This window comes from Sapajus apella, unplaced genomic scaffold (genome assembly GCF_009761245.1).
Source record: "Sapajus apella isolate SASKATOON/1434 unplaced genomic scaffold, GSC_monkey_1.0 scaffold8, whole genome shotgun sequence".
NCBI classification, from domain to species: Eukaryota; Metazoa; Chordata; class Mammalia; order Primates; family Cebidae; genus Sapajus; species Sapajus apella.
This window is the reverse complement of record NW_022436948.1, coordinates 14,047,214-14,068,496: the sequence shown is the minus strand read 5'-3', so window position 1 is coordinate 14,068,496 and position 21,283 is coordinate 14,047,214. Positions and strand designations below refer to the sequence as shown.

Sequence of the window (21,283 nt, the reverse complement as noted above, 5' to 3'; positions counted from 1 at the left end):
CACAGCTTTTCAACTGACACTAAACTAACCTTTACCTAAAAATCAAAAGTATTACATATGAAAGTGAGAATAACTACATAAAGTGTCTATTTCCATAAGTCAAGTCTAATTTAGACTCCAATACAGTATTAACAGATCAAACTTTGACGGTGAACAATCCTTTTCCACCTTAATGCAGTGTAGGAAGAATAGCACACATTAAAGTTTGTTACGAAAATAGAGTTTATTAAAAACATCCCTATTGTTTTGAGGAGCTTTCACCGTTACCTTGTCTTAAATTAAAAAAAAAAAAAAATAGAGAGCACTTCTAATTACGATTTGTAAACTTTTTAAAGTCAAAACTTTTAAAAAGTTACAGCAAAAAGGGTAATATTTATTCATATTTTCAGTATTTTTTGTTATTTTGTGGCTATTTTTAAATAGAAGGGAAGCAATCAAATTGCTTACAGTTCCCCACCAGCTGGCGCGGGGCTGCAGTACAGCGGGAGCGGATATAATACAGCATCTGTACACCTCAAGCTCTACACTCCAGGAAGTGTCACTGTCACATTTTCACAAATTCCAGTCTCTAACGAGGAGCCTCTGCTGCTGAGCCAGAATCCTTTTCGGGTTCAACGGATGAGGTAGCCTCAGCAGGTAACTCTTCAGAAGGCTTTAGGACTGCGGCCTCAGACTCCCCCTTCTCAAGTTCTGAAGCAGTGTCTACATTTCCCACTTGGCTAACGGGAGGTTCAATGGTTTTGTTACCACCTGACCTGTCTGTCACCTCAGGCTTCTCCTTTCCTCGGGTCTCTTCCTTCTCTCTACGAGACTCTCTATCTCTAGAATCTCTCTCTCTGTCTCGATGCCCACTAGAGCGTCTATTTCTGTCTTCCAAGTCTCTGTGCCTGTCCCGGTCAGGGCTCCTCCTTCCCCACTCTCTCCTGTCACGGTTACTATTATCTCTATCATCATTACGGTTCCCATACCGTTCCCGGTCATTCTCCACCCGATTTCCGAAAGATCTTCTTCCAAACCTTTCTTGGTCTCTACCTGAATTGAATTGCTGCCTGTTATCATTTCTAAACTGCTGCGGCGGCTGCTGTGTTGGCGGAGGCTGTTGTGATGGTGGCGGCTGCTGCTGCTGCTGTTGCTGCGGTTGCTGGGGCGGCTGCGGCTGCTGCTGCTGTTGCTGCTGCGGTGGCTGTTGCCTTCCGTCTCTGTCTTCAGGGCCCCCTGGGCCTGGCCCTGGGCCCCCGAGCCCTGGCATTCCACCAGGCCTAACAAAGGGGCCATGCGGTGGGAAGGGACCTTTCATTCCGTGAGGCGGAGGCATCGCAAAGCCGGCTGGTCCTGGCGGTGGGCCTCTGTGCATCATGTGCGGCGGCAGGGGACGGGGCGGCATGAGAGGGAACCGCTGTAAGTGAGGTGGGGGCATTCCCGGAGGGCGCTGGAGCGGGATGAGGCCGGGCCGGGCGCCAAGAAGACCAGTAGATGGTGCCTGGAGTCCAATTACAGGACCAGGTGCAACTCCTTGAGTGCCTAAAAGATGATAAAAATAAAAACATAAATAGGACAGAAGATGGGCACTTCAGTTTCAGCTGTATTCTGTGGAGCTTAAAGCACAAAATTCAATCCACCATCTTCAAATTTCATACTGTTTGCCAGTCTAGCTGTCACAAACCCAGTGTGAGGCCCAGTAACAAGCTAAGGCAAGCAACTGCAAAGACATCTTGAAAGTATCTAATACAGGTAGGGGCCAAAATAAACGGGAAAGAAAATAGTAATGGTAATACCTATTTTTGAACAGTATGTCAAAATCTCCTGTGGCTTTCATTAGAAGCTGTTTTCCCACTCCAAATACATTTGAGAAACACAATGTGCTAAGTCCAAATGAGATGAACACATTCACTATCAATAACTATTCAAGCCAACTAAGCACAGTGCAGGTACACACTTAGAAAATTTACAATCTAAGTCTTACTTATTACTAGGAAAAAATGAGGTTACAGACCTAGAAAACCCAGTAAAGAGGAAGATCTCTTTGATTCCATGCCACACTTAGTCCATATTAAAATGCCTGATGTAGTTATTATGCAATATGCATGTTAAACACTAATGTCTACAAAACAAAGATCCATACGTAAATGTGAAGTTTATTGTTAGTTCCTTTTTCAAAGCACAGCACAGTATTTAACTTGCGAGGCCATCATGACGTGAATAATGCTCAGTGTTCAGCAGCTCACCTTCTAATTATTCTTTCTTTTTTTTTGAGACGGAGTTTCACTCATGTTACCCAGGCTGGAGTGCAATGGCGCGATCTTGGCTCACCGCAACCTCCGCCTCCTGGGTTCAGGCAATTCTCCTGCCTCAGCCTCCTGAGTAGCTGCGATTACAGGCACGTGCCACCATGCCCAGCTAATTTTTTGTATTTTTAGTAGAGATGGGGTTTCACCATGTTGACCAGGATGGTCTCGATCTCTTGACCTCGTGATCCACCCGCCTCGGCCTCCCAAAGTGCTGGGATTACAGGCTTGAGCCACTGCACCCGGCCCTAATTATTCTTTCAAAGGTGGCAAGTCTGGTAAGGCTGATGCTGTTCAAAGTAACAATGACTTCTTTGTTTTATTTTCCCACTTATATGAGGGTTTGCTCATACTGCTGTTAAGAGTCACATAAGTTCAACAACCTGTCATTTTCTGCTTGGGGTTCACCACTTAAGTAACAGATAAGCACTGGGATCTCTCAATTTATTCCTTTGCAAATATAAATATTGCAAGGCAAATATATAATACTGTAACTGAAAGGAGTTATTCAGTCATATTCCATTATGACTAAAAAGAACATAATGGAAAACATTCCAGATACTATTAAGAAAATGCCATTCACCTATGTGCTGCAGAAAGGTCTTTGAGCAAGTTACGGGTTATCATCAGTTAGCAATGATCAGAAAAATGGCCAATACTTTAGTACTATTTTCTTTCTTCCCCAACATAATGTTATTTTAGGTTTACAACTTCAATCAAGTTCTTCCCACCTACTTTAGCAAACTAACAAGTCCTGTTTCTAGATTTTATGTATTAATAATTACGATAAACAATAACTTCTACATTTCTGCTACTCACAATGTGTTGTGCAGCACTACTTGTTAAACTTTAGCACTAAAGTGGACCTGAAAATGTATGTAAACCAGTTTGTAACTCTTTTAACATAAAGACTCACCAGCTTTGCTATTTACATAAACAAAAATATCTTCTTCTAAATGTTTAAAGAGAAATGTTTGGTGAAATATCTTTCTGGACATATGCCTTAGTATTCTGGCTTATAAAATGGGCATAGTAATAATATCTGCCACTTGAGATCAAATAGGATAAAATATGTAAGAGTGAGTTCAGTGCTTGGCTCATGTAACTGCTGAAATTATTATTCTGCACATCTGTTTAGAAAGATAGTATCTTAACACTAAACATTTGATTTGGCAAAAAACACATTTCTACTTCTGATAATTAAAATCTTAATCAACTCTTCCTGCTTCCCCAACACCTGCCATAGTTTAAAGTCAAGTACTTGGGTAACTGGAAAAAATACACTAAACTTCCATATGTCCGGTCTAAAGTTGGGAAATGCTAATTACCATAGCAAAAACGACAGAAATTGTGAAATGGATGAGGTGATGACTGTCCGTTCACAGGCTCTTCAGACTCTTGGGGAAAATCCCAGACAATGAACATGTACAGGACAGGACGCCACCTATACAGTATCTCAGATCAAAAGAAAACCTTCTTTACATCATTTGGGAAATATCTACTGAGTATATACCACACACTGGGGCATCAGAAGCACATGTCCTTGCTTTCACTTTGTAAAGGAATAGTGTAGTCCCGATACCTGAGGACTTTAATCCAAAACATAAAATGCGTATGTTCAGGCAGTCTTTTAATAGGGGTATCATTATATAGAAGCACCTGAAACAAACAGAACTTTACTTTCTCATCACCTTTTATTAGGAAACTGTTTTCCAGGACTAAAATAACCAATGTTTACTGTTACGGAGGTCTGCCTATCAAATTCTGGTGCCTATCTATAGGTTTAAGTGGTCATGCCAAATTTTAAAATAACACCAGAAAAACAGGGGAAACAGTTTTAAAGCATCTTATTATAACAAGAGAATTTAGTTGAGATGTGTCTTCAAAAGGAAAGTGATTCCTGAAGGGCAATGGGAAGATCCTACTCCTGATTGCCCCGTGATTTGGCTTCCTCAAGTATGACAGTGGCCAAAGGATGCAAATGGGCCAATACAATACAATAGCAACCCCAGTCTGAAGGACCTCATCTCTTGAGTACTTTACAGCATTCATTTGAGGGTATAAACAGATTAACAGGGTTAATATTTACAATAATCATAAACCTATAAAAGTCCAATTTTTATAAATTGCCTATCCCATACATGTGAGTATTTGTGTGTGAGACTCGCTTAAAACATTATACACTCAAATCCTTTCCCTTCTTTGTAAATAAAGCTAAAAAGATGTGTGGTCCGCTGGGTTTCCTTTTAACTCTTTGTGAGTCAAATAAATTTATAATTTCTGAATTTCTGATAGAATATTCCCACAGCCCCAAATGGCCTTCAGACCACACTTTATCTGTAGTTCCTTTTTTCCCTTTTGCAGTGAACATGTAATACTTTTAAAATCAAATTATATTAAAAATACATTAGGTGGACAAAGACCTTGGCAAGCATGCCAGCTAGGAAAGCTGGCATTATGCATAAACCATCAGAGTATATTGTGAGTTACTCAGGTTAACAGGGCATTCAAAGCAATTACTCATTTCATCTGGAAATATGTGTGATATCACTGACAAGTTTTCTAAAGTTATAAATTTTTAAAAAACCCAATTCATTCACATTTTGTATTAAATATCTGAATTTTCTATTACCTCATATAATAGTCCTTTCCTTCAAAAGGGACAAAGTTTAGTAGAAATTGACAAATTTCAATTGCTGTAGGAGATGGCACACGGTGGTACAAAGGGAGAAGTGATAAAGCTGGTATGTGAATCTGAGTGGGGGTCCCAGGGATGTCTGAATTGGATCTCAAAGGAAAACAGACAAGGCCAGTGTGAGTTAAGGAGGGACACTACTATCAAGACATTACTAGCAGCTTTTGAAAAGGCATAGCAAGGTAAAGCAGTGGCGTGTGTTGTTCAGAGAACCACAATAAAATGACTTTTGATGAAAACTAAGAAGGAAGGGAAAATACAGATGGGGTTTATGAGGCTGAAGAGGTAAGTGAGGGCAATTCAGAGACTATACATGCTGCAAGGAAGAACTTGGACTTTGACTTTTAGTGGTGCAGAAAACCGAGGAATTTTTAGCGGGAATAAATGATTCTATGATTGTTTTTGATAGGTCCCTCTGGCAAGTAGTATACAGGATAACAAAGACGGGAAGGCCCCTAGAGAGTAGTTAGGCACTTATTTGGAGAATCCAGCAATGAGTGACAAGAGACCGAAGTGAAAACAATGAAGACATTTAGTAGACAGGAAGGACGGGGTGTAAGCGATGAAGGAACACAGCTCTCTGCCTTAAATGAGCGAATGCAGCTGTCAATGCAACATCAGAAGTGATGGTATTAACTCCCCTGAAATATAGATGAAACAAAAAAGGGCTCAGACCTGTGAAACAAACTTTTAATACAGTGAGGTTTTAGGGCAGACCAAAAAAGTGATAGCTCCAAGTGCCTGTATTCAAATTTGAGTATGGAAAACACGCTGGCATTTAACTAAAAATAACCAAGAATCTGTAAATACTTCCTATGATGATTCAAAAAACAGCTGTTTTACAATTAAAAAAAAAAAAAAAAAAAGGAGGTGGGGAAGACACCATTGCCATCTACAGCAAAGATGTCCGGAATGGTGTATTAAAGGGCTATGGGGGAGGTGGGAAAAAGGAAGGTTATTTCATAGTTGGAGTCCAATGTGGACCTTGAATCTCAGGAGAATGTGCATAGGGTGGCTTTCTGTCAAGAAGGACCACAGAGTGTATGCAGTCAGAGAGACGGATATAAAACATTAAATGTAAAAGGTCTGATTTAAATACTGTGGGGGTGACCAACTGCATCAGTTAGACAATTCTGCAGAAGATGCAAAATTTCAGTGGGATCTTTACAGAAAGAGAGGAACGAGTCAGTTTCTCTACCTTTTTTTTTGGCCAACAACCCTATCTTCTATTCTACCAGAGCTACACTTCTAGGAGCTCTAGAGGTTTGATCACTAATAACATTACTACTTCCAAATTCCCAATTCCAAGTACCCCACTCTTTACCCACTTCTCCTCTTTCCAGGTTATTCTCTCCAGGTCTCCTTCCTCCAGACAATTCAATCCCACCAAGCTCATGTCCCCCAAGGCCCTTCATGTCTTTATGTTCCTCCTTACCTGCTTTGGAGTCCATGGCTCTCCCTCACCATATCTGCCTGGAAAATCCCCAACATTGGTTTTCAATGCAACTCTTCTGCCTAATCTTCACCTGGATGTGGCTGTGGGTTGCCCCACCCCCAGTATGCTGGCTGCTCTCATTTAAAATTTTCATAACTACAGCCCAAGTCCACCCTTCATTCTGGTCAGCGATCTTAACATTTTCCTAGTAAATCCATATTCTCACACCCTGGATATCTATTTCCATTTGCAAGTCTCTCCTTATTCCTGCCTACTCTGTTGTTTTTATAGTAATTTTAGTGGTAAAATTCACACAGCCTATAATTTACCCACATAAATGTACAATTCAATGGTTTTAGTACATTCACAGAATTGGGCAGCTATCACACTCAACTTTAGAACATATTTATTACCTTAAAGGAAATCCTGCATCCGTGGGCCATCTCTATTTCCTCAGCTTTCCCCTCACTTAGCCCAGCCCCAAGCAACCCCGTTTTCTGTCTCTGCGGGTTTGCCTATTAACATTCTGTAAATGGAATCCTAAAATATGTGGTCTTGTGTGACTGATTTTTGCTTGACGTATCTTCTCAAGGTTCATCCATGTTGTATTAGTCCTTCATTTATTGATATTCCATTATATGAATATACCATATTTTAGTTATCCTAGTTGGCCTGTCATTAAAAATGGTCTTTAGAAAAAGACTTTCTCATCCACCCACATTTATCACCAAATCTACCAATTTACCTGCACCCGAATCCACATTACTTCTACTGTCTGTGACTGTCCACACTCCAACAGCTACACCTGTTACTTGTATCCCCTCTCACCTATGTAACCACCTAGCACACAGCCTTCTTGCTTGCACCAACGTTCTCCCCTCTACTGGACTTCCCAGTAAGCATATCATAGTCTTGTCCATCTTTCAGAAACAAGAACAAAAATTAAAACTCCTTTACCCTGGATCTCCTTCCAGGTATCATCACCCCTTTCTGTTGTTCCCCTCTATAGCAAATCTCCTGAGATGTTCAAAGTCGTTATTGTATCCTTCATCTCACATTCTCTCACAACCTTATATAACTGGGCTTCTCAATTCATCAATCCAATGAAAGCACTTTTCTCAAGGTCACTAGGAGCCTTCATTTTGCTAAATCCAGCTGCCAAGTTGCAGCACTCTTTCTTGATCCATCAGTGTCATCTGATAGTTCTCTCTCTCCCTTTTCCTGCCTAGAAACTCTACTTGGCTTCTGGAATATCTCCCTCTACTTTTGTATTCTAGCCCATGGGCTACACCTTCTCAGTATCCTTTGCTGGGAAGTACAGCATAGATAGTGGTCAAAAGCACAGGCTCCTGTAGCAGTGAGGCTACCTTGAATTCCAACACTGCTTCTTGTAGCTATGTGACCTTTGGAAGATTATTTCATCTCGAAGTGCTTCCCCGCCCCCTCCCCCGACTCCCAACTATAAAATGAAGATAACCCTGAGGGCTGCAAGGCTTAAATGATTGAGATATACAAACTGCTTGAGAGTTCCTGGCATGTGGAACTATGTCCATCTTAGCTCTCAGTATCATACTCTTAGCTGCTAAATGCTGAATTATTGTCCTCAGACCTCTCATCACTTCTCTATTAACATTCTCTCCTTAGGTAATCTCACAGGCTCCCGTGACTTTAAATATTAAGAATTTATCTATTAAATGCTATCAGTTGTTGACTTGGCATCTGTACCCTGGTATCAAAGTTAAAATATCCAACGTTTTAATTTGATAGGCTCCCCTCAAACCCACTCCTACAGATTTGCACATCACAGGAATGGCAATTTCATTCTACCAGTTGCTCACATGAAAAACTTGAGTCATTCTTGACTCTCTCACATTCGTATTTAAACAATAAGGCAATTCTGAAGGCTCTATCTTCAAAATATATTCAGACTCCAATCACTTATCACCTTCATTGCACGAGCCCAATGTGGGCTAGCTCCCATCTCATCTGCTGCAGCAGCATCAGAACTGGTCTCCTTTCCACTGTTACTAATTTCTACAGTCCGTTTCTGTAACTGCCACAGTAATACTTTAAAAATTGTAAATGAGATCATGTCATGGGTAAAAAACTCTAGTTTCCCACTGCACTCAGAGCCTAGCGCTCAACCACCTTCTCTAAGCTCATCTCCTGCCACTTTCTTCCCTTTGCTCTCCCTTCCCACTGTGGTCCTTTAATAAGCCCCGTTCCATCTCAATTCAGGCCCCCTTATCTTTGGCCCTCACTCTACATTCCTTTCCTCTGTATTTACATGGGAGTATTTCTTCATTACTGGTTCAGATGCCTTCCCTAGCCATCGAATTTAAAATTGCAGATATCCATGTTACACCCTTAAATCTCCTAACTGTCCTGTTTTAGTCTCTTCATAGAAGTATCTCCATGTTAAATTATTTACTTATTACCCAGGTCTGCAATAATATAAACTCCAGGACAGGTTTTGTTTTGTTCATTCTGGTATTTCTAGTACCTAGAAGGGTACGTGGCACACAATGGTTATTGATTAGATATTTATTCAACGTATGAGGCGAACGGTGGTTGCAGAGGTGATGCCCAAACTCATCAAGGAGAAGATACCCTTCAGGGGATTAAGAATAGAGGCTACAGGGTTGAGATCTTTTCCCAGGGTGGTAATAATCTTTCCAGCATAAATCTAGGAAGATTTGAACTTTGAGATAGGATGCAGTTTTCTCTCAACCTCCTTTTCTGTTCCTTGTTGTAGTTCCACTGTTCTCTACAGAATGAATGTCACTGTGGCATTTTGCATGAACTCAAAAATGAAATTTTCCCAAATGAAGAAAAAGATCAACCACTCTTAATTCTTTCATCAATGCCTGAAGATCCCTAAGCATATATCCCTAAGTATTTTTTAATCAAGTATTTTTCTTTTTTCATTTCAGACCTGCAGAAAATTGAAATAACAGTACAACCAACACATTGTTTCCTTTGCCTAGATTCACCAGTAACATTTAGCCTATTTATTCTGAAAACACTCCTAGGTGATTCTTACAGTAAGCACTATGCTCCGAGAGCTGGGGAAAATAGAAAAAGGAGCTAATTTTCAAAGACTAAGGTAAAGCATCTTTCAGACTGTATCATACATTAAGATTATATTGAAAAAATGATGCTTAGAATGTCTGCAAGAGATTAAGAGAAATTTGAGTTTTCAATAATACACACTGCAGATATACTGAGACGTACGTAACTCATCTATTCTTGGCACAAGGGTACATTATGTTTTGATAACATCTAATACATGAAAAACAATTACAAGTGAAACTGGAGAATGATTATCTTTTTCAAATGCTTGGTTTTTTAAAAATAATGTACAGTAAGCTCTGTACGGTTAACTTCCCAGTAGATTTACTTTTTAGAATTTCAGTTAGTATACTATTACTATGTTACTATAATTGACAAAGTACATCGGCTATGAGTTAAAATTTCACGATCAGAGTCAGTAAGTTTGAAGTCTAGAGTTAACTTTCTATCACTGAATGAGATTATCTGTAGGCAATTTTATTTTCAATATTAGCTGGAAAAAAATCTTACCTGAAATTCTGTACAGCAATTAACTTTCTCTACCAAAGTCAATCTAGAGCCCAGAGTTACTGACCTTCCCACCTTCCTCAAGATGTCCCTCAGAGAGATTTAAATTTAAGACATTCTTCAGACTTGTACTCTAGAGAAGCCTAAGAAGTGACAGCCCAGAAGAAATGGAGACATCGTGTTAAAATATTTCAAGGTTTCCTGCAAGACTTTCTCCATGTTTCATTTGAAGGGCTTTGCACTTGTGAGAAACTATGGTGTGTTCACGTGTAAATGCATATTCATGCCAAATATTTGTTGTAGATTAATCACCTTTTTGCATTATCCACTATATCCAATGAATAATGTTATATACTAAGTTGAAGGTACTATAATTCGTATTTAAGAAACCAGAATCTACTATGTAACATTAGTGGAATAACATAATGCAATAATTAGAATACCAATTCAAATATTTTAAAGCTTTTAAAGAAGAATGCTTTTATAGGATAAGTAAACAGGCTTTTTGGGTACCAAATCAAATACCTGATACATCACTCCAGCTTATAATTTAATGTTAACCAAACATTAAAGTTCAAAAAAATTTAAAATGCAAAAATTGTTTTTAAAAAATTAGGTATTATGTTAGTACTTTAAAAACTCTTCTTTCTTGAATTTTCTTCAGGTTTCCTTTAAATGTCAGTGGCTAACTAGTGCATTACTAGTAGATTGGTGCTTTAATGTTCTAATAAGTGTTGCTAAAAATTATGAGCTATCAAAAATCATAAAATTCTAAACAGAAATTGGGTAGAGAAATCCAAACTTTAGTGAAATAATCAAAATCAAATTCCACTTTTAAAGCAACGATTGAAATTGTTGGTAAAGTTATTCAACTTCTGGCAGTTTCAGGGATCATAATGATAGCGTATAAACATTTACACCTGTTTAAATATAATTCACAAACCAATTCTGTCCCCACAATTTCCCGAGGTGTCCAAATCTGGAATCATCAATGCAAATGCCTACTGAAGCCATGCCGGGACAGCAGTGCATCACACCACTGCCTAGTAATTCAGCCACAGGCCACCAACTTGTGACTCGTGCTTTAAAACCTTTGGTAACAAAAATTACAAGTAGGAAGTGATCTTACAAATACCCAATTCTCATTTATAAACTTTACCATCATCTACAGTGTGATAAAAACTGGCAGTAATCTCTTCATATTGATAATCAGTGAATAAATATACTTGTTAAGAGGCTTTCATTTTCCATAAAAGGAATGAGTTCAACCTAGAACAGTGTTTGCTTGAAAAGATATTCTGGATATACTGGTAACACAGTAGAGATAGGTAACACAAACAAACATTTTTTGTGTATTCTTTTTTATTGTTTGGAACACCAAAGTAACCCAAACTTTACATTCACAATGAACTTTTTAATAAAAATATGTTGTACATATTAGAGATACATGTCATACAAAAGTTTTTGAAAAGTAAACACAGACACTTATACAGTAAAGAGAATGAACTGGATTGCTATCATTTTTAATATTCCTTCTCTCCTAAGTGACCAACAACTGTAGCATGTTACCTTTAGCTTTTATGAAACTACCACATTCTAGCTATTTTGGCATGTGAGATTTCTTTAAAATCAAGTAATAATGAATGATTATTGTGCATCAAGTAATTTTATATTTTCAGATTATAAGTATTACTAAAAGAATCAAAATTTCTAAAAGTTGGTTTTATTCCCTCCAAATTTGGTAATACGACTCAACTAATTACTAAGACCCACGCTTAAGTCTGATGATACAGAAAAAATTTTAAACCAAACCATCCTTAAGGCACCTACTGCCTCTTTCCAGTATAATCAGGCTTCACTATAGAATTTTTGGAGACCGACTGAACAACTGCTTGGCACCTCCTACTTTAGAAATATTGCCATATTTCACAAATTAAGATCCAAGAACTCAATTAAACCTTGCTCACTGGAAAAACTATAGATCCCTAGGTGTGCTATTTATCACTAAACCGACACACATTTTCTCATTAAGCCAACTGATGGAACTTTGATATGTGTAAATTTATGATCTAATCTATCTCAAAAATATCTGATGCAACTATGTCAAGATAAATTTTTTCTTAAAAAGTAGGCCAGGAACGGTGGCTCATGCCTGTAATTCCAGCACTTTGGGAGGCTGAGGTGGGCAGATCACGAGAGATCGAGACCATCCTGGCCAATATGGTGAAACCTTGTCTCTACTAAAAATACAAAAATTAGCTGGGTGTGGTGGCATGTGCATACACTCCCAGCTACTCAGAAGGCTGAGGCACAAGAACTGCTTGAACCTGGGAGGTGGAGTCTGCAGTGAGCCCAGATTGCACGACTGCACTCCAGCCTGGCAACAGAGCAAGACTCTGCCTCAAAAAACAAATTTGCTTCTTCTGCCTGCCAATACAACAGTTTAAAACAAATCACAGCTGAAGTAATATAATTTTAGAATTGCAAAAGATATTCTTCTCTAGGTGTTATGAATATCATCTGTGACATTTCTTACGTGTAATATAAGCACCCACCATTCAGTAAGTGCCTGCCCTGCAGCAGACTCCATAGCGTTTTATATATGTTGGCCCATTACATCATTGTGACACCCTGTTGTGTCTGTCATTTTTATCCCCCTTTATAGATGAGGAAAGTGAAGTTTAGTATAAATTTCTAGGCTTACAGTTTTCTGGTCAGCATAACACTTCCCTTTATTATCTTAAAAGAAAACATTAGAGCACCAAGAGGAAATATCAAAGCATCTGAGTTCTGGCATTCTATCACCTGGTTATCCCCACCTGATTACTGATCCTTTAGTACTGCAATACTGCAGTGTGGTTGCCACATTCTTTTATCAAAATAATAAAACTGGTTAGTCTTGGATGAATCCTTCTTAATTTGCATACACATTTAAAACTCATACCTCTATAAGGTCAAAATTCATGTGATATTCAAGACTGCTGACTGAAGGCACATGGAAGGCATTCTTTCTCATGAGTGGAAATTAACTACTGTATTTTAGTTAAAAGTGCTTATTTTAACAAAACTGTTTTCATTTTTCTTATGTCAAACTCTAAACCCTTATGGATTTAGAATATAGAATAGCCTTCGATTTTTAAATTCTGTTTTTATAAGTTATGAACAAAGATAATCATCAGAGGTAAAATATGAACAGTCCTGCATTGAACACTCATGTAACAAATGTTCCCTTCTCATGTGTCCATCTAGTGGGAGGAAGATGGACACAGAAACAGACATGTCAGGTGATGATACATGCTACAACTGATTCAGAATTTAATTACATTTCTAGCTATGCCTAGCTTACTATGTATTTCCAAACTCATCAACTTCTCAACTGTGTTGGGTTTCACATGTTGGATGCAGAGGTTAAATCTTATGTTCAGTAGTGTTAAGAAATAACAGGCCGGATCTTCAAGACCTAAATGTTAAATCATAGGCAGGCTACTTACTACTCTTCAGGGTTGTTTGAAAGCGGTGGTCATTAAACTCCTGGAGATCATGAGATCTTTTCATTCATAAGTTTGTTAAGCCCAGTAAAAAGCACAAATGCAGCAATTTTGTAAATAGTTTCAGGTAGTCTAACATCCATGGACCTGAGACTAAGATTCACAATCAAAGGGGGGTGTGTGTGTGTGTGCACATATGGGATGTGAAGAGAAGCAGTTGATCAGAAAACCATACACAGATTCTATATTTCCTGTGCAATCATGTTAACATGGGGGGGGGGAAAAAAGCATAATAAAACAGATCCAAAGATGTTCCCTGGTTCCTAGTCCAATGTTCCTTGTATGATATAATTTCCATGGGAAGGTAAAAGCTCTTAAGCAACTTCCTTATTAAACAAATGATATTCCATCATTATGGTAACTATATTCCTTTATCACTTGTGATAAATTTTAATTCCAAATCCTCTTTTACCATCACCTAATCTGTGTACTAAGAGAAATAAAATCAAGGCTTTTTTCAGCCTAAACTTAGTCTGGGGAAGGGAAAAATACAGTATACCACTTAAAAACAAATTGATTTTTTTTTATTATAAATGTAGTACATGCAAAAAATAAAAAATTTCAACAGCACTGAATAGTATGGGTGAAAAGTAAAAGTCCTCTATTACGAACCAATGTTTCACTGTCCTATATCTCAAAGGTAATCAATGAATTCTTTCCTAAAACAACTCAGAGTATGAAAGCAAACAGGCATGTACATATATCTTTGAAAAATACTATGGGCTCACAGGACTAAAACACTGCAATACTCTCAAGGTATTAACTTCCAATTAGGAGATTCAAGTGTTAATTATATTTGGCAATACCACTTCAAATATAACAATTTGTTAATTTAAAAGATGGTCTACTGTAACAAGCATGATATATTTATTCATAGCTTAAGCAAGCAAGTGAAAGCCCCCCCCCTCTTTTTTTTAAAATTTTTATTTGAGACAGAGTCTTGCTCTGTCGCCCAGACTGGAGTGAAGTGGCACGATCTCAGTTTACTGCAACCTCACCTCCCAGGGTCAAGTGATTCTCCTGCCTCAGCCTCCTGAGTAGCTGGGATATAGGCGCATGCCACCACGCCCGGCTAATTTTTGTGGTTTCTTTTTTAGTGGAGACGGGGTTTCACTGTGTTGGTCAGGTTGGTCTCAAACTCCTGACCTCGTGATCCACCCACCTCAGCCTCCCAAAGTGCTGGGATTACAGGCGTGAGCCTCCACGCCCAGCCAAGAGTAAGCCCACTTAAAGATGTAAAAGATCTAAGTCACATCACCCTTGATCACAGTATTCAAGTTGTGGGTAAAAAGCACAACAGATAAACTCCAGCCAAGTAAACTGACAGTGAGTGGGAAAGTGGTATCTCAGACTGCAACCATTACTCAGAAAACAAAGCCATTTTATTGCAATGTATCAAAGATGAGCCCACAAAGAACGCTACCAAAGTCCACGGGTTTCAGATGGATAAAAATTGGTCCAGATAGAGAAAAACCTATGCTGTTAAAGAAATGTCCCTTTAAAAGCTGGTAAGAAACTGAGGTTAAGTGAATTACGAACTCTGTACCAATTCCTTTGCACAGAGATTACTTTCTTCATTTTTCTATACCAAATAAGGATGTGAAGATCCCAACTTTTATTCAAGACAAACATGATTTCATCTTTGAGATTATCTCTTGGTAAAGACCAAGTACACATATTTGACTTTAACAGGAATATCTTCCTCAAAAACAAAAACAAAAACAACCAAAAAAAACACACCAGTCTTAGAGATCATTTTCCCAAAATTAACATTGTTTTTTTTTTAAAAAACCTAACTTGGGGATGGGGAAGGAAAATCAGTAATAAAAAAATTAACTTACCAAGAAGTGAAACAGGCTGGGTTACAGGAGGGGTGGGCAGATTCGTAGGTGCAGCAGGTGGCACAGCAGAGCCATACATTTTCACACTGTCACCAGACTCGGCGTTTCCTCTAGCCCCAGACACCACTGTTGGAATGGGATTTCCAATAGATAAGTCTTTTGTAGTGTCTTCATTTATACCAGCGATAGTAGCTAAGGAATATAATTATATCAACATGTGAAGCTGAATAATTAATTATCTCCCGGTCAACATTCTTCTGCCATACTATAGGCCCTATTACCGGTTGACTCTCCCTCCTATACCCAGCTCCAAGACGATAAGCAAACACAAAGAAAAAACCATGCTTACAGTTTGGGATGCTTATTGGTGGAGTGTGAGGAGGAGGAATGGATACTGGTGGAGTTATAGGAGGTGGGGGTCCAGGAGGAAGAAAACCTAAAATAAGAGAAATAATATCAACTTATGTTCTATCACTTCATTGCAGGCTCTAAAGTAAGTATGTTCTCAGACAATTTGGTGTACCTGGTGGTAAATGCATTGGGTTGAATCCTGGGCGCAAAAATGGTGGAGGAGGAGGGGGAGGAGGAACACCAGGACCAAAGCCTGGAGGTGGAATTCCCAGAGGAGGTGTGAAAGCAGGTGGTTGGAGAGCACCAACTACAGGTGGACCCGGTTGATGTGGTGGGACCTAGAAAGACAGATAAAAAATGAAACCACCTATTTAGATACCCTCTCATCCATACAGTAAACACAGATAAAAGAGCATACTGTTGAAAAAACATATGTTTCTTAATTTGTGCTTGTTAGACCAATAAGTTCATTAAATCAGGTGGTAGTTAACTTCTATTCATACGAACTGATAGAAATCAAAGCTGTGCTCTCCACTTTATGACAGCAAATTCATACTACATTTCATCAGGGTTTACTGATGTTCTGACATCATATATTTTAAAATGGTCCATGGTCCAATCAAGCAAGTTTGGGTAATATAGCTCTAAGCCAGGCAACTTGGCAATTTACAATGGCTAAGCTCACAGGTCCTAGAGACAAACTGTCTGCCTCTCCCACCCCCTTTATTTAGCTGTGTGACCTTGGGCAAGCTATTTAAACTCTCTAAAATGGGAAAGTGCCAACCACACATAATTATGCTGATTAAATGAGTTAATACATACTAGGTGCTGGTGCCTGGCACATAATAAACACCCAACAAATGCTAGCTGTTTTTTTTTTTTTTTAAGACAGATCAGTAGCAGCATCAGATTCTCATAGGGGCATGAATCTATCGTGAAATGCACATGTGAGGGATCTAGCTTGCACACTTCTTACGAGAATCTAACTAATGCCTGATGATCTGATGTGCAGCAGCTTCATCCTGAAACCATCATCCACTCCAGTCCATGGAAAAGTTGCCTTCCAAAAAACCGGTCCCTGGTGCCAAAAAGGTTGGGGACCACTATTTTAACAGTTCTGTAAATGAGTGCTGACACACATCGTTTGTTTAGAACCTGCACTGGAAGGGCATATCCAGAAGGTCAACTGAATAACTGCCAATTAGGGGAGCCCTTTTAAATCACAGCTAAGAATGTACCAAAGCATACAGTTTTCCCTTCACAATGAGAAAATGAAGAGTTAATTAACTTTTGTGATAGCTTAGACTTATCTGATTTAGATTAATGTGAAAAACTGAGGAAGAAAGGTATTGAAACAAAAATCTAGTAGGTCATACATAGAACTATGGGTCAAATTCTTATAATTTTCAAAGGGTTTTTCATATTTCATCTCTTATGATGTAACAAAAACATGCTGAGTACTTAACATATATTATCTCATTTAACTCTCAAAACGTTTTAACTCTAACATATGAGGAATGCCAAAGCCAGGGAAGGGAATCTGCACATTTACAAACAGGAAACTGAAGCTTAGAGGTTAGGTTACATGCCAAATGCCACACTGCTGAGTACAAACAATAGAGTTGAGAATTAAACCCAGTTCTACCAGAATCTATTCTTTCAAGTAACAGGTTGGTTGACTACACAGCAAAGATTTTATAATAAGAATATAACTTCACGTTAAACAGGATTAATTATAAATAGTTTTCAATCCATTTACAAATTTCATAATGATAGCACCAAGGTGAAGATTAAGAAAATCCCTTTCCCTCAAAGCAGCAGTTTATTGGGTACATATGCAAGTTCTTTCAGAACATAAAATCCCTGGAGAATGAAGACTCAGAAAAAAAAAAAAGTAGGCAGAATCTATGCAACTTGACACTGAGTAAGCTGGATAGATAGATATGACAATATAAATTTATTTTGGTTCTATAAACATTTATGGGTCAGGTACAGCGGCTCATGCCTGTAATCCCAGCACTTTTGGAGGCCAAGGCAGGCAGATAACTTGAGGTCAGCAGTTTTGAGACCAGCCTGGCCAAAGTAGTGAAAACTCGTCTGTACTAAAAATACAAAAACTAGCCAGGTATGGTGGCACACATGCCTGTAATCCCAGCTACTCAGGTGGCTGAGGCAAGAGAGCCGCTTGAATCTGGGAGGCGGAGGTTGCAGTTGAGCCAAGATCGTGCTACTACACTTCAGCTTGGGTAACAGAGTGAGACTCTGTCTCCAAAAAAAAAAAAAAAAAAAAAAATTACGAAAAGAATATAAACTTTAAATCTGACAAAACATGAAAAACTAATATGCACATATATGTGCTCATGTATGTGCTCATGTTTTTTTTTTTTTTTTTTTTTTTAACTATGAATCCAGACATATATCTACAGTAAGATTTAGAAAGGGAAAAGTTTAATATCCCAATATTCCTCACCTGTGGAGGTGGCACTGTTATAGGTGCAGGAACAGGAATAGGAGGGACAGGCACGGGTAATGGTTTAGGTATGGGTGATACTGGTTCTGTGTGTGAGGTTTCAGCACCTCCATTTTGAGCAACTTCATTTTCAGGCTTTTTAGGAATTCCTTTCCAATCTGTGAGAGTGAAAGAAATTTAACAAGAGTTTACCATTCAGTTTATAACTTTAAATCTAGAAAGGAAAAATGTTGATTATAAAAAACTAGCCTAATTATTAAAGAAATTAATATGCTAATTTTAGAAACAATAATTATTTAAATTAATAACAATAGAAACATGCAAAAGAACACCTGCTGTGTGCCAGATGCTGTCGCAAGTACTCTATACTAGTTTATTTAGTTATCAAAACCACTTACAACTAGATATTATTATTAATCTCATTTTACAAATGAGGAAAGCAAAGACTGCTTGCTTGCCCAAGATCATATTCTTAGTAAATGGCAGAGATGGATTCAACTCATTTTGTTCTAGAGTCCACGTACTTAACTGTAAGAATATACTGTTTGAAGTATGAAAAATAAAGGATGGATAATGAAGCATCTGATATTTCCTGAACAAATTTTTACTAATATTAAAGAATAACTTAAACCTTTCACCTATTTCTACATATCTTCTAGTTAGCTGAAAAATAGAAAACCATCTTTCTGCTCTGTCCTCTGGGGCCCTGGCTCCATCAGAGATTCTCCAATATTACTGACCCTTTTAATACATTCTCCACTGGACTATGAGCTCCAGGATGACACTATCTTAATCTTTTTACCCTCGTCCAGAGCCTCCCAGATATCTGGCACATAGTTGGCCTTCAATGCCTGATTGCCTGAATAGAAGTCTAGCTCCATCCTTAGGTGAAGGTTTTGTGCATTAATGGAGGGAGTGGGATGTGGGAACAGTACCGCATTATTTCACCTCTTTTTGGCTCTCAAATCTCACTACTGCTTGAAGCTTCCCTTATTTTATTTTCATTTTTTGAGATGGAGTTTTGCTTTGTCTTCCAGGATAGAGTACAGCGATGCAATCTTGACTCACTGCAACCTCCATCTCCTGGGTTCCAGCAATTCTCCAGCCTCAGCCTCCTGAGCAGCTGGGATTACAGGCACCACCATATCCAGCTATTTTTTTTTTTTTTTTGTATTTTCACCATGTTGGCCAGGCTGGTCTTGAACTCCTGATCTCAAGTCACCTACCTGCCTCAAACTCCCCCAAAGTGCTGGAATTATAGGCCTGGGTCACCATGCCCAGCCTTAAAGCTTCCTTTAAATGTTCTGAGGCCGGGCACAATGGCTCATGCCTGTAATCCCAGCACTTTGGAAGGCTGAGGTGGGGGGTGGATCACCTGAGGTCAGAAGCTCAAGACCAGCCTGGCCAACATGGTGAAACCCATCTCTACTAAAAAATACTGCTGAGCATGGTGGTGCGTGCCTGTAGTCCCAGCTACTCTAGAGGAAAACTGAGACAGGAGAATTGCTGGAACCACAGAGGCAGAGGCTTCAGTAAGCGGAGATCATGCCACTGCACTCCAGCCTGTGTGGCAGAGCAAGACTTCATCTCAGGATAAAAAAAGTTCTTTCTGTGTTGCCATGCCATCCTATGCTCCTCCTTGTTCCTGTCTAGCATTCTCCAGGTCATGCCCATGCATTCTGCCATTTTCCCCACTGGAATCTGTCAATCTGACATTTTAAATATTTATGCCCACAAATAACTGCAACTCCTTGTCTTACATGTTTATTTTAGATTGCTTCTCCGGACATCTAAAACTATTATTATGAAGGTAATTATTATGAAGGTAATTATTATGAAGTACTGGATTAAAACACAACACCAGGCTGGGTGCAGTGGCTCACACCTGTAATCCCAACTCTTTGGGAGGCCAAGGTTGTTGGACCATCTGAGGTATGGAGTTCGAGACCAACCTGGCCAACAGGGTGAAAACCCCTCTACTAAAACTGCAAAAATTAGCCAGGCATGGTGGCGTGCACTTGTACTCCCAGCTATTTGGGAAACTGAGGCAGAAGAATGGCTTGAACCCAGGAGGCGGAGGTTGCAGTGAATCAAGACTGTGTCACTGTACTCCAGCCTGGGCGACAGAGTGAGACTCCATCTCAATATATAAATAGATAAAACATAATACCAAAGATGCTCAGTTAAGAGCTATATGATCTGTTAAGTTTCACAAGAAAAGTTCTACTTAATTCTATAATTCTTAAACCCCATAATCAGTAAGTATTTCACTTGTGTTTGCATCTCTTTTGTCTCACTCACTATTTAATCCTCAGTTTATAATGGACAGACTGACACAGGATAGATACTAAAAAAATCTCAAAAATCACATCCTAATGCAAGGAACAGGAGATTTGATTTGTCATGTGTACCACAAAGCGAACAAGTGAACTGTAAGAGAAATGAAATACTGCTTTACCTGGGTTAAGTGTGTCACTGTCCAACATTCCTCCTTCACAAAAACTCTCCAGTTCCTCAGGCTTGACTTTGTCCCATGGAATATAAGTAACACCAAGTTCGACATCCCAATACTGCTTATAATCTGCCTTTATTCCTTTGTTTAAGGCCCAGGCAATCTATTTCACCAGTAGTGAAAATATAAGAAGAAAAGAAGGAAAAACAAGGTCGTAAGTCTTGAAAATACGATTCTCTATTATTCTATCCATTCTGACTTTGGCAGCAAGGGAGCAATCTGGACCAGCTAGGCTTGGATCTCATTTAAAACCTTATTCTCACTAAGCAACTGGTTACCTTTAATTCTCACTTTGTCCTAGGATGGAAACTTCACTGGCATTTGCTCCTTACCAACTCTCACCCAACCCAGCCAACATAAAACTTAGAGAAAAGGAAAAAGTTTATCAGGGAAAGGCTGAAGTTCACTGAATAGCATAGCAGCATACTGGGGACTACTTTTCCAAGTCTAGGAGTGCCTTGTAATTACTTAACACCAGACAAAATCCTTTTGCAGTGCAATCCAATGGCAGAACGGGGTGTTAAGACACAGAGGAAACAGTGACTTTAGCTTTTTAGGGAAAAAATA

The 21,283-nt window shown here is 38.9% G+C and overlaps 1 protein-coding gene across 2 annotated transcripts in view; it reads right to left on the bottom strand.

The window, feature by feature from the left end:
- Positions 1-204: 204 nt before the first annotated feature.
- Positions 205-21,283, bottom strand: part of SCAF4 (SR-related CTD associated factor 4) — a 61,660-nt gene continuing 40,581 nt past the window's right edge. The window contains exons 15-20 of one of the 2 annotated variants that reach the window (XM_032277045.1): positions 20,663-20,819; positions 18,205-18,362; positions 15,907-16,072; positions 15,733-15,819; positions 15,384-15,575; positions 205-1,521 (exon numbers count right to left, since the gene is read on the bottom strand). In XM_032277045.1, the coding sequence (XP_032132936.1) occupies positions 569-1,521; positions 15,384-15,575; positions 15,733-15,819; positions 15,907-16,072; positions 18,205-18,362; positions 20,663-20,819 (1,713 nt within the window). In that variant the 3' untranslated portion in view covers positions 205-568. The remainder of the gene's footprint in view (positions 1,522-15,383; positions 15,576-15,732; positions 15,820-15,906; positions 16,073-18,204; positions 18,363-20,662; positions 20,820-21,283) is intronic. The other variant, XM_032277046.1, reaches the window with a different exon arrangement.